At 34.7% G+C, this 15,054-nt stretch overlaps 1 protein-coding gene across 1 annotated transcript; it reads left to right on the forward strand.

Annotated features, from left to right (window-relative positions):
• Nucleotides 1–2,759: 2,759 nt before the first annotated feature.
• Nucleotides 2,760–4,411, forward strand: LOC114279431 (uncharacterized). Its single transcript, XM_082896808.1, has 3 exons — nt 2,760–3,458; nt 3,565–3,873; nt 3,956–4,411. Exons 1-3 carry the CDS (start codon nt 2,760–2,762, stop codon nt 4,409–4,411), a joined length of 1,464 nt encoding a protein of 487 aa, XP_082752934.1.
• Nucleotides 4,412–15,054: the final 10,643 nt, after the last annotated feature.

The raw sequence follows: 15,054 nt of genomic DNA on the forward strand, positions 1-15,054 counted from the left end.
CTCTCTCAATTTTTAGCTCAAAAAGACGACTCAAATGAACTCTTAAGCTTGATTAACACACACACACACACACACACACATATATAGGTGGATTAAGGCTTAACTAATTAAATAAGATTAAGACTAATCAATTTTAATTAATTTATTCTAATTATTTTGATCCGAGTCAAATTTTAATTAAACTTGTCATATGGTTCTAAATATTCCAACTAACCTATTGAATTAGTCAATTACGGTTTCTGAATCTGTTTGGGCTTTCAATTTCAAATTTCTAAGTTGGTATTTAAACAGATAATTCACAAACAAACAGATAAGTATCAACTAAACACATAATCATGCAAATATTCTCAATGAAATAATATATAAAAATAATACAGAGGTTGGGATCGTCACATATGTTGTGTGTATGTGTGTGTGTGTGTTTTATTTTTGGGGGTGGGGGAATCGGATATGATTATGTGTTATTAAACTTTCTTTTTGACAAGAGTAGAGAACTTCATTTCATTATGCACCATACTTATTATTTTCATATTCCACTCTTACACACTAGGTATTATTTTCAATATATATATGCTTATCTTTCTTGTTAATTAGCTAAGCTTAAGAACACCCTCCAATGTCAAACCCTGGCTTTCCTCCTGCAACATCATATGTCATCTCCAATGTCTTCTGTTGAAAATACCCACATCCGAAGCATTACTATTCCCTGCAAATGCCAAGCGCACCTACGATAGATACACTCTGCCCGAAAAGTATCCCCTTCAGGTAGATCGAAACCTTCACATTTCCTTGAAAATAAAAGCTTATCTTCGGTATCAACACTGTATTATTGTTGCTTAGATCATAGCATGTGTCAAGCAGCGACAGACCTTTAGTCATCGGATAATTCTTCATCTTTTGTCGAAAAGTCATTCACAAAACACTATACCCGCCGGCAGTAGGTGAGTAATGATGGTGCCAGAATCTATGATTGATCTTGTGATCTTGAACACTGATTTTGCAATGGATAGTTTCTGTCTATCGACTGTGATCCCTTTTATGTCAACAAAGTAGAATGATTTGTTTTTTGAGTTTTTGGAGAATATGTGAAATTCAAGGCACTAGAGGGTCCTTTTCCAAATGTTAGGTGTCCGGTTGAGGTCGACGTTGATGGAAGGTAGTAAGAGAAGTATTTTTGGTACATTGAAGAAGTTTGCGAGATGACGGACAATTGATTTCGTGAGAACCCTAATAATCCGGCAGTGCCGCTAAATAGGCCATCATTGCTTTGGCCGCAACCGAATTGGAAATTGGGCAACACATCGGTGGGAGTCAATGCCAAAGTGTCTTTGCTGAAGAATCCGACGGAGTAGGACTGACCAACGTACTCTATGTCATAGATGTAGGTGGAGGAGTTGGAGCAACGCTTGATTACACTGGCGACATCAGAAGTGAGTTGAGTACACTCAGTCGAGTTACAACTGATGTTTTTGTAAGCTTCTTCGTTGAAGGTTTGTTCTCTCATGCTCTGTTTGTATTTGTTTGTCATGCTCTGTTTTTCTTTTGGCTGAAGAAGTCATGGTTTTGCTTGGTAAGTTGTGTTCGGTTTGTTTATAATTTTTTTTTTCTGTGGTTATTTTTTTATTTATATTATGGTCTGGGATGGTTTTGCTTGGTAAGTTGTGTTTGGTTTGTTTATAATTTGTTTTTTTTTTCTTTTTTCTGTGGTTATTTTTTATTTATATTATGGAATTGGATGGTTTTGCTTGGAAAGTTGTGTTCGGTTTGTTTATAATTTTTTTTTTCTTTTTTCTGTGGTTATTTTTTTATTTATATTATGGTATGGGATGGGAATGAGATATATTTTAATATATATTTATAATTCTTCAAATATTTATATATATATTAGGAGCATTCATATATATTGAAGCAAAGCTCTACACCTGTCCCTCTTTGTTTTTCTATTTCAGTCTCCCATGTGTTGATTAGTTTCTTTGCAGAGTCCAACATTATGTGCACCAAATTCTGAATCATATTTTTCCCATTTAATCATTTTTTTTGAAAAATTATCTAACATTATGATGAGAGGTGGAGGTTAGTATTGTATTAGTACCTTAACTTTATCGGCATAGAACTCAGGAGCAATTGTTTTTAAATGCACAATATATAAGTTCAGAAGCTCAATATATTTTAAATGCACATAATTTTATATATATATATATATATATTTTTTCTTAGCAATGTACCCGTAGAGTATGCTTCATACTTATTTCACTTCTTCATTCCTTTAAGTTGATTTATTAGACTCATTGTTCATGGACCTATTAAAACCAATAAATTAAGTGGTAGGTAACAGTGTATAATTAGGCTCATGTATCGAATCTGCTTGACTGACTTTCACGACAATTTTCAAAACTTTTGTCTGTCAACAGCTTGATTGTTCAATTTTTTTTTTAAAGAGGTTTAATATTTTAGATTTTTTATTTTTATTTAAAGAGATTTAATCTATCAGATTTTTTATTTCAGATTTTTTTTATTTCAAATTTTGTTTTAGATTTTTTAATCTATCGAATCTTTTTATTTCAGATTATTTTTATATCAGATTTTTTTTAAAGAGGTTTCATCTGTCAGATTTTTTTAAAGAGGTTTAATTGTTAAGTAAAGAGGTTTAATATTTTAGATTTTTTATTTTTATTTAAAATGCATTATTATTAGTAACTAAATTAGAATTACAATATTTGTTAATTGAAAACTGTTATTGTAGATAATTGAAAGTTATAATGGCGCACGGAGGCGGTTCTAATGGAAAACTTTCAAGTGATGATATTGGTTGGAAATTTGGAATTCCACTAGAAAATAATAGGCATAAAATTAGGTGTAAATTTTGTGAAAAAGAGCTAAATGGTGGTATAACTAGCTTGAAGCAACATTTAGCCCATATGAAAGGTCAAGTCGCACCTTGTGCTAATGTCAGTGGTGAAGTTCGAACACTAATGATGGATCATTTGAATAATTATAAGGGAAAAAAGCTTGACAAAAGGAAGATGAATGAGGAATTGACAAAACAAATTAGAGCCAGTCAGTGTGATGATGATGAAAATGATGAGGCAGACTTAGAAATGGTTATGGCCCGACAAAATAGGGCTAGTGATATTGAGGTTGCACCTCCTCCTAGTTTTGCTCGGCGAAGTCATAGTGTTCGTGAGGCTAGTACGAGTAGGAAATGGATTGATACATCCTCTCCAGAAGTTCAATTATTAGACATAGATGTGGATCTTCATAGGACCAAAGGCAACAAACAATCCAAACTCTCCTCTAGATTCTTGAAAGAAGCAAAGAAAAAAATAGGAAGAGCAGTTAGCCAGTTTGTATTGTTCACTCCAGTGCCTACTAATGTTGTTAATTCTAAATGGCCAGAACCAATGTTGGATACTGCAAGAGAGGTTGGAAAAGGAACAAAGCTACCTACTTCTTATGAAGTAAGCCTCTAACTTAAAGTTTAAAAAAACTCTATCTATGTTTAAAAATAAATAAATTATTAAGATGCTTGTTAATAGTTTTTGTTTGTTATTTATTATTAAACAGGTAACTGAAGTGTATTTACCAATGGAGTATGAAGCTTTACAAAATTGGATAAAATCTCATAAATCTAGTTGGGCTGAGAGAGGTGTTACAATTATGTGTGATGGATGGTCTGGGCCCACAAGAAAGCACATTGTTAATTTTCTTGTGCATAGCAATCGTGGAACAATTTTTCAGAAGTCTGTGGATGTAACTGATATACCTAGTAGGACAGCTGATTATTACTTGGGCCTCATGGACAAGGTAATGGATGAAATTGGAGAAGAATATGTTGTGCAAATCGTAACTGATAACGAACCTGCGATAAAAGCTGTTGGTTACAAACTCATGCAAAAAAAGGGAGAATCTGTATTGGACAAGATGTGCAGCTCATTGTATTGATCTTATGTTAAAGGATATTGGGAAGAAAAAAAGTGTAGCAAAGGTGTTGGATTGTGTAAAAGTAATCACACGCTTTATTTACAACTCCAATTGGGTCGTTGATTTCATGAAGAGATTCACAGGAGATAGGGAGTTGTTACGTCCTGTCATCACACGCTTTGCCACCAATTTCATTACTTTGGAAAGCATTGTTAAACATAAGACTGCTTTACAGGATATGTTTCATTCTCAAGAGTGGAAGCACAGCAAATGGTCCAAAAAGGATGATGCAAAAGAAGCGAAAAAAATTATACAAAGTAAAGATTTTTGGACCAAGGCGGAAGATGTATTAAAAGTTCAAGAACCACTTCTAAAGGTGCTTAGACTTCTAGATGGGGATGAAAAGCCCACAATGGGTTTTATATATGAAGCCATGGGTAGAGCAAAGTTGGCCATCAAACAAAATTGTCGCTATTATGTAGATTATTGAAAGATTATTGATAATCGATGGGCTTTCCAACTACACATGGACTTGCATGCTGCTGGTAAGTAATTTTTAATTTACTTAAATTATAAATTATGTGTTCCTTGTCTCACTTTTATTATTATTTTATATTTGAACGTAGGTTATTTTTTAAATCTCATATTCCAATATGGGGAGTACCTTTCTAATCATCGAGAAGTGATGAGTGGAGTTAGAAATGTGATTTCGAGAGTTCTACCAGATTTAAACGAGCAAATACAGGCGATAAACCAAGTTAGTCATTATTATTAGTTAAATTGATAATTTATTATTTGACTTGTGAATTGTGTTTGTAAAATTGCTTATTGCCTTTTGTTCATTGCAGATCTCTTTATTTTGTAATAAAGAAGATTCTTTTGGTGCTGTGTTAGTATAAAGAGCAGTGAAAGCAACAAATCTTGGTAATTATTATATACTCAATGAACTATTAACTATTTTAATTACATATTATTGTTACATTGTCAACACTTCTATATCAAATTATAACATAATCACTAATATTTGATTGATTTATATATAGCTGAATGGTGGATCCATTATGGTACATTGGCTCCGGCACTCCAAAAAGTGGCTGTGAGAGTATTGAGCCAAACCACGTCTTCTTCTAATTGTGAGTGCAATTGGAGTACATTTAGCCTGATACATACAAAGACAAGGAATCGGTTGAAGTATAAGAAATTAAATAAACTTGTTTATGTGTATTACAATATGAGGCTAAAGATCAGACATGCAACACAAAAAAGCCAAGATAACAAAGAAGAATCTTTTAACCCCATCAATCTTGACTATATATTTGAAAAAGATGATCTATTAACTCCATGGCTTCAAGAGAGAGAACATGCAGTCTTGGATGATGAAGATAACTCAGGTTGGTTGATTGTTGATGATGATGATGATGATGAGGGAGATCATGCAACTAGTAGCCAAGTATCTCAACACCATCAAAGAGCAGGATCTGCTAGAAGTGGCTCTAGTGAGGGTCGCGGTAGTGGAGATGATAGTGATGGCAGTCGTCCTCCAACAGGTGGTGGTAGTGATGGACAATGGGAGTCTACAGGTTCTGCACATGGTTGTAGACGCAATATTCATCATATTGATCATGATTGGAACAGGGATTCTACACAGCAACGATGACATTCTATTTCTACTCCTGATGTAGAAGCATCAATTGGGTGTTCACGACATATTGATGATATTTATGGTCATCGTGACCTTAGAAATCAATTTGGACATCTCGGAGTTAGACAAGAAGATGGAAGGGGAACTCAACATTGGCAACCAATATGCCAAGTACCATATCCTTATTACCCTTCTCCAAGTCAACCACCACCACACATCTATCAACCACCTTATATGGGAAATTGGAACTACTCTCAACAACCTCATCAATATCCATATATAGAGGGTTTCAATTATGGTATGGGGGGGCTTGCAATGACACAACAACAATCAAGTAGCAGTGGCTGCAACAACACTACTTATGATCAATGCACTTTCAATAACTACTACTAGGAATTTCAATATGGAGAAATAGGCCAACCAATTCATAGTGATGATCAAAGTGATGTGAGATATGGAGATTCTTCTGTACCACCACGTAATTCTTTTTATTACTAAGTTTTAGAGTTGTTGATTTGTAGTAGATTGTTTGTATGTGATTATGACTGAAGCGAATGATTTATTTTCATGTCCCTCTTTCTCTTATTAATTTGTTGTGCATGTGGAAGTATTTCATTGTTGAAAATAAGTAAAAAAAAATATTTCCACATTAATTTTATTTTAAAAGTTTAACATATATGTCAAATAAAAGCTTGAAACTAAAATAAATACATATCATTTAGTTGAAAATTAGTCAAAAGTGCCTCTACATATCAAAATTTTGATTAAAATGTGATAAATTAAGGCTAAAAGAGTAAAAAAAAAATGCATAAAATTGAGTTTTAGAGGGATTGCTAATGATTTTTGAAATTTCACAGCCGCGGCGCCCGATACCCGATACGTACCGGTCGATACTACCGATACCGATACTCCACGATCGATACCGTTACGTTACCCGATACCGCGATTTAGAACTATGATTTGAGTCACATTTGGAGCACTGGCTTTGTCTAGAATTAGGTGAGAGCATGGCTCGTGCTTGTGAACTACTTTCAGTGTTGCCTCTTTGCTGAGACCTATTAAAATGTAAAAGCATAGAAGACAAACAAATTATACATAGAATGTACATGAATTAATAAGATTGTTTAGATGTAGATATCATCAACAATTTGTAAAATTTTATCTATTTATATATATTTTTTGTTTTTCATTTTGTAATGGGCTTTTGGGTTTGTAATAGAACTAATAAAATTCTACATAAATATGATGTCAAAATGACATATTTTGTAATTATGAATTATAGTGCTAGAATTTATGACCTCTTCAATAATAAATATAAATAAAATACAAGCCTAACGAATAACTTGCTTGTTTTTAGTTTTCCAAAACCACTTTTTAGAAAATCTTATTTTCTTGTTTTTTGTGTTTTTTTTTACTGAATTTTTTTAATAGTTTAAACAATTTTTTTAATTTTTAGACACACCCAACATAAATACACATAAAAGTATAATTTTTGTGAAAAAATCTTTTACAAATTCACTAAATACCAAAAATATAAAAAAAAATACAAGAATTTAGTATATTTTTTGTATTTTTATGTATTTATTAATTTTTTTAAATATTTTTTCATAAATTTTTTACTTCTTAGATACATCAAAGTAAGGTGCATCTAAAAAAGTAAAAAAAAAAATGCTTAAAATTTTAAAAATATTCACCAAAAACAAAAAACTCAATTTTCAAAAACTTAATCCAAAAAACTCAAACCAAGTACACATTATTATTATTATTATTATTATTATTATTATTATTATTATTATTATTATTATTATTATTATTAGGGTAAATTACACTTCCATCCCCTGAGATTTGGGTTTAATACATATCACACCCTAACATTTGGAAAATTACACTAGCCCCCTATCATTGTAATTATTTAGATGAAATGAAGACATTGAGCTCATGCACTCTATCTTTTTTTACTTTGCTTTACTTTCTTCTTCTTCTTCTTCTTTTCAATATAAATTCTTCTATTTTTCTACTAGAAGTTGTTACCTTTTATATAAGTATGGGGGTTTAAAAAATGAGACTGTTAGCCACAGGGGTGGGAATGTAATGTCCAAAACGTCAGGGGGTGTCAGTGCAATTTTTTTTTATTTATTTATTTATTTATTTATTTATTATTATTATTATTATTATTATTATTATTATTATTATTATTATTATTATTATTATTATTTTGTTTAGTATTATATTTGTTTGATAGAAGAAGAGCTTGAATAGTGAGATAGGAATTAGCGATGGGTTGGGCTTGTACTGTGCCTAACAACCACATTTTTTCATTCAATATTGTTTTGATGAATGAAAAATAATATTCACATTTCATTTTTAAACACTCACACCCTTATTGTAAGAGGCTAAAAAATTGAAGGAAAAAAAAAAGAAAAAGAAAAAAAAGAAAGAGGAGTAGTGAGACTTAAAGTGGATTGTAATATTACTCCATTGCTTGCTCTTCATAGTCTTATGGTAAAAGGCTAAAAGACACACACACGCACACAAAAAGAAGAAGATAAGAAGAAGAAGAAGAAGAAGAGTGACGGATGCTTAAAATGAAGTGTGAATATTATTGCTTAAAAAATTGTCTACTTAGCAAAAATACCAAACAAGCAATTGTAAGGACTTTATTTTAGAAAAAGACTACTAAATGTAGGGACAAAAACAAAATCTTAAAGTGGACAAATTAATATATCATATGTGAAATAAATTTTACGAAAGTTCAGTTGGGGCCTGGGGCAAGTCTTTTTTATCTCCTATTTCTCTATGTTGAATACACTTTCAATCTATGATGATTATGTTTTGAAATTTTTATGTTTCAATATTTTCATTACATCATGTGATTAAGCCTGCATGAATAAGAAAATTTAAAGAATCCTAAATCTTTATACACGCAACATGTATGTGTCTACTTATAATATTTATATAAATGTATGTATATATATATATGGAGAGAGAGAGAGAGAGAGAGAGAAGTTGCAAACTATTGGCTTATTTTTCCTACGAGGGAAAATATCATAGATGCAAGCATGCCAGCAAGGATCGAAAAATCCTTACAGATTAAATTCAAACCAATTATCAAGCGATTGTGTTGACGGTTCTTTTGTCTCAATGAAAAGAACTTCAAAATTGCCAAGTGTAGAGAAAAAAAAATTAACAGAAGAAGGAGGGAGACGGAGAAAGATGATTGAGTGAACACTCGAGGTGATTGAGTGAACAATCAAAGTAACAATTACTTACCTCTACTCCTATGCTTTGAAAAGGAAATGCATAAAATGCTTCGAAAAGGAAGTGCTGAAAATAAATACTTTAAAAAGGAAGTGCGTAAAATAAAATGCAGGAATATAAACGATAAAAAAAAAAATAGAAATCAATTGTCTTTGATTTAAGTTCTGGATCCTTTACAATGTAGTTGTGAATGACTATTTATAGGCAAACATTTGTAGGAAAAAACTACTTAAAACTACCCACTCTTCCACCTCCTCCATTTCATACTCCATGATCTTCTATAACTTCCTTTAACTTTCACTTCATGCTTCATGTTTTTCACTTTGTTCTCCATCATCTTTCCACATTTCATAACTTCTCATAATCTCCAAATGAGTAGGAGGGTACCACATGTCCTACAATTATATAAATAATAAAATTGCAGATTTATGGTGCCAACATTACCTCCCGCGGCCATTAAAAATTATGTTTATTTGAATTTTTGAAGGGCTGAACCAAGCACATGACTAATCTAAGCAACAAAGTGCTTCAAATAATATCAACAAAGTGCTTCGAATGATATAATAGCACAAATTAAGTGCTTCGAATGAGTATGAAATTATGACTAGATGTCTCAAATTATATATATGCCTTGAAGGGATATTACATATGTACTTTGAATCGGTATCAATCTGTTGAAGAAAATTAAGCAATTTTATTTTACTCGTACTTCAAACACTTGGAAAACTTGGAACCTTTTGAAGTAGGTTGATGTTGCTTGCACTTAGAATCATTCAGAATCTCATATTTTCAAGGCAAAGCCAATATTTAAACATGATTCACCTTAACAAGCTGTTACACATACTAGCTATTATGGACTAGTAACAAGCTTCGAAGGTGGTATAGAGGACCAAAATCATCCTTCGAAGGTCGAAGGAGCCGACAAAGGACGAATTACATTCTTGGAAATACTTGGCAAAGCTTCGAAGGTTCACAACCACTATTATTGTTTTTTCGAAGCTGTTGATGCAAGATGGAGTTTTTCGAAGCTTACAAAATTATGGCAAAAGGACATTCGAGGCAACTTTTGGCCAACATTATGGTTGTTTAAATTTTGTATGTTCTGGTTCACACATAATTAATGAAAATATTAATTTTGTGCTTCGAACGGATTATTAATTCTCCGAAGACACCAAAACCGTTGTTTTTCGAATCAACTTTTGTAGAATACTAGTTAAATTCTCATGTAACAAATGGCTATAAAAATGTTTATCAGTAAAGCCACTAATTATCATGCCAAAAATAGGCATTATTTGACAATTAATTAAATGCCATTTTACATATATTTGAAGGAATGTACATATTTTGAAAGCTTTCTCGTCCCATGTTACATTTCAAAGGTGTTTATTGATGACAAAACCACCCTTCGAAAGTCACATATGTTACTAAGGATCAAAGTCATCATTCGAAAGTGTTCACGACATCTCTTCGAACCAAATCCAAAGAGTTGGATTACTATGAAATTAGTTTGGCATTTTAACTAGTCATTAGTGGCTATAAAATGATATTTCAATGAATACATATAACAGAACAACCATGTATCCTTTGAAAAGAGGTTTAACAACCCTCACGTGTTCTTAATAACATGCTTTCGAAGTGTCTTGGGACATACTTCGAAGGTAACCACAAAACCAAATGGCGATGGTTTTATGGATCAACTAATAACCATATTTTTGGTCCAATATATTGCAATAACGAAATATTATTTGTTAGTCATTCTATCAAAGTCAACATTTGATGTGATCCACAAATCCAAAATGGATTTTGAACAACAAAAGTCATGGTATAGTATGACTATGAAAATTCATACCTTTTGACACTTTGAAAAATGTATAAAATTTTGAATTCATGAACAGTGTCTTGTTCATTATTCTTGACCGTGTTTGGTTTAAAAACATAACTTTCGCCAAATTGATTTTCATAATTGTTTGGCAAAGTGGGCTGTTTTTCCATGTTAGCCATTAATGGCTTATGAAAATCCCCGATAGGTATGTTATTTTCATGACTTGACTCTCTAAAAATTGGTTTTTGGACCCCCCAAGCCATGCATGGAAGATCATTCTTAGCCAAATTTGGCTCAAGAACATGCTCTCTCATTATGTTAATTTCATAATTTGGCTCTTTAAAAACGGGCTCTTGAACCCTCGAGCCATTGATGAAATTATGTTTTCACTAATTTCAGTCACAAATGACTTGAAAACATTTTGTAAAGCCCCACAAAATTCAGGCATGACAAGAAGGGTTGACAACTCATGTCTCCATTGGCAAATTTCCATATCAAGTTGATAAATTACTCCAATAAAATGGTGTATTTTTTCTTCTACCAAACAATATTGTAATGGATGGAAGTTTGTTTCATTAAGAAAATGGATCTCTTCTTGAAGATCCAAAAATTTATGTTTACGCCAAAAGATTTCATCTAGGCTATTTAGAATGGACGAATCCAATTTATTTTTCATTTCTTACACTTGATGTCCCACTGGACGTGCCAAAAATTGTTGGCTTATTTTTCCTACGAAGGAAAATATCATAAATGCGAGTGTGCTAGCAAGAATTGAAAAATCTTTATAGATTAAATTCAAGCCAATTATCAAGCGATTGTGTTGACAGTTCTTTTGCCTCAATGAAAAGGCCTTCAAAATTGCCAAGTGTAAAAAAAAGAAAAATTAATAGAAAAATGAGAGAGACGGAGAAAGATGATTGAGTGAACAATCAAAGTAACAATTACTTACCTCTACTCCTATGCTTTGAAAAGGAAGTGCATAAAATGCTTCGAAAAGGAAGTGCTAAAAATAAATTCTTCAAAAAGGAAGTGCGTAAAATAAAATGTTGGAAATATAAATGATAAGAAAAATATAAATTAATTGTCTTTGATTTGAGTTCTGGATCCTTTACAATGTAGTCATGAATGGCTATTTATAAACAAACATTTATAGGAAAAAACTACCTAAAACTACCTACTCTTCCACCTCCTCCATTTCATACTCCATGATCTTCCATAACTTCCTTCAATTTCCACTTCATGCTCCATGTTCTCCACTTTGTTCTCCATCATCTTTCCATATTTCATAACTTCTCATAACTTCCAAATGAGTAGAAGGGTGCCATATGTCTTGTAATTATATAAATAATAAAATTACAGATTTATGATGCCAACACAAATAAATGTTGGTAGGAGAGAGCTAATTTAAATAATATTAGTAAATGATGGTCTATGGATTGGACTTGTTCATGATGGGCCAACCTGTTTGATGGTAGGTTGGATCTTTTTCCTTGGCGCTTCTTCCAAAACCAACCCTTGGATGCACCAAGGGATAATTTTGTTGCGTCTCGCGATTGTGGGAATATTTTTGTTAGGCCTTTTGGTTTTAGATTTGCTTTTTTTTTTTTTTTTTGTTGCTTAGTTTCATTTTTAGTGAACTTTTTCAATTTTTTTTTTTTTTAACTTGAAGTTTCTAAATTCAACTCGATAAGACAAAACGAAAAATTATAATTTTTTTAAAAAAATTTTAAAAAAATCTAGAAAAGATAAAAATAAGCACACAAAAAAACAGTAAACTTTTTTTTACTTTGTAAGAGGAGCTAATTTCAGTCCGCTAAATTAATTAGGCCCAATAGTCCAAGGTTGGTGGGCCCGAATTTATCGCAAGTCCAAGATTGGTGGGCCCGGATTTATCGCCATCAAACGGGCTGAATCACTCTAAGCCTCGAAAGGGTTCGGATTCACGAACTTAGAGACTTACTCAAGTTCGGACTCGAAAGGGTTCGGATCCACGAACCTAGAGATCCGAAGCACCTGGCTTCGAACGGATTCAAACGCAATCTAGAAGTCGCTCCGTTAATGAGTCCCAGAACACTTGCGGGCTCAGAGCTTTCCGGGATCTACGCACCAGAACCATGGGCGTAATGGAGTTCGAACAAAGGACCCGATCTCGAGGACGGTGAGTGGAGATAAATTCACTCTTCGGTTAAACTAGCCTATACCCGGGTCGAGGTGGCACGACCCCGGGGGGTCCATGAGACTCGGCAATATTTTGTGACAGGACGTCCTCTAGGACTACCCCTAACCCTTTGGGATGATTGGGGATCATTGGTTAGGTGTGGCTAAGGAGAAGGGTTCGCCGAGAGGTTGATCTCCTCTTCGGGGTTTTCCTCATCCTCGGAGAGGTCACCTCCTCGGACAAGGTGGTTAGAGAGAATATTCCCCATGTGCCTTGCACATGGGCTCCATCCTACATCATGAGGTGCCTATAAATAGCACCCACCCATAGCTTTACAGGGGATGGATTTTGGAGATTTTTCAACTCTTGGGAAAGAACTAATTTCCCCTCTCCATTATCAACCTTGAGAGTGAAAGTGGGAGATCCATGGGAGAGCCTTGCCATTATTCTCTCTCTAGCCATTTTGCCTTCTTCTTCACCCAATCTCTTATCTCCATCATCCCCTTTGTTTTTGTGTTCCTAAGTTGAGATTATTGAAGAATCTAAGCCTCTCATCATATTCTAGAGAATTTGAAGTTCTTCTTCAAGGATCTTCAAAGATCTTCGAATTTTCCAACTCCTTTCTTGAAAACTCTCTTACATTTTGGCGACTCTGCTGGGGAGGCGGATTGGTTAATGGTCTCGACAAGATCTGGAATCCACACAACTCCAACAAGGATGGCAGGAGAAGATGAAGTTCACCAACAAGGATCCTCTAATGGTGGTGATGACAGAACCATGGCTCCAAATCAACCACTTTTGCTTGAAGCCATTCAAGGACTTCAAAATACTCAGCAAGAGATTCTTACCACTCTTCAGAATCTCACTCACACCATGTTGGTGATGAGTTCTAACTTTGCACCAGCACCAAACGGAAATCAAACTGGTGGTGGAGTTATTCCCGCCGGAGCGCAAAATCAAATCCAAGGAGAAGTAGGCCCCAATCAGCCTATGGCTCATGGCAACACGGCCACAGTAACACATGCTCAAACCATAGTAGGCGACAGCAGTTTGCCCATGCCCGGGCTCCATGGCGTGCCAAGCCAAGATCCAATGGTGACTAGGGGAGTTTCTGGTGTAATGAATGGCGCTTCGGCGACTGTTGGTGTCCAGGAAAACATAAGGAGCATGATGGCGCAAAAGGGAGCTTTGCCCGTACCTAATCTTGTTACGCCACCAGTAAATGTTACCCAAGCACCAAGCGAGCCTCCTTTGGTGCCGACAACAAATCTGCAAGCACAACCCGGTATAGCGGCGCCGTGCGGTGGACTCTATGGGCCTTAATTCAATATCCCATCACCAATTGGCTTGTCTATAGGTGATGATGGCCAATATCGTCAAATGTCCTCACCAATGATGAATTCGCAGCACCAGAATGGCCAAGTCGCCCCTAGCTCAGTCTTCAGGTCCATAAGCCAAGTTCCGGGAATACCACCATCAAACTCTCTCCCTCAACAGTTTCTCACTCTCGCCGATGTGCAGGCCATGTTCGATCTCGAACGGGGCAAGAGGACCTTACCCTCTTTGCCTGATCTGGATGTCAAGCCGCCTTACCCCATTGAGATGCTGAGCTATCCATACCCTGAGGGGTATACAGTGCCGAAATTCATCAAGTTCGATGGCAAACAAGGAAATGCTCGAGAACATGTTGTGCGATTCATCGAGACTCTGGGTATTCATGGTTCAAACCACGTCCTCCGGCTGAGAGAATTCTCTAAGTCCCTCACCGACCGAGCATATAGTTGGTATGTTAATTTGGCCCCAAACTCTGTCCGAAGTTGGGAGGAAATGGTCAACAAATTTCACTCTAAGTTCTTTCAAGTGGTAGAGAAGGTGACCACACTTACATTGTGTAAAGAAAAGCAGCAAGAAAGTGAAGACATCCTTGACTACGTCAAAAGGTTTCAGGACAAGGCCGTGGATTGCCATGAAGCAGTGGAGGAGAGTTATTTGGTTCAAATCTGTCTAGAAGGGGCATTGAGCAGGTACAAAATGTTTCTAGTTAATCACAAGCTGCCCACCTTCTCGGCATTAATAGAAGCAGCTCGGAACATTAGCATTCCTCAGGCTCAGGAGTTCGGATTTAAGGCCAGTTACAAGACTAGCTTCAAATCGTCTCATGGACCTATGGTTACTGCTGCCTCTACCCTAGATACCCGAAAGTCACAAGGAGGAGGTCATAGAGGCCAGAAGAGAAAGCAATATAATGGTGAA

This window comes from Camellia sinensis, chromosome 12, assembly GCF_055761805.1.
Source record: "Camellia sinensis isolate YWXY chromosome 12, ASM5576180v1, whole genome shotgun sequence".
Classification (NCBI taxonomy): Eukaryota; Viridiplantae; Streptophyta; class Magnoliopsida; order Ericales; family Theaceae; genus Camellia; species Camellia sinensis.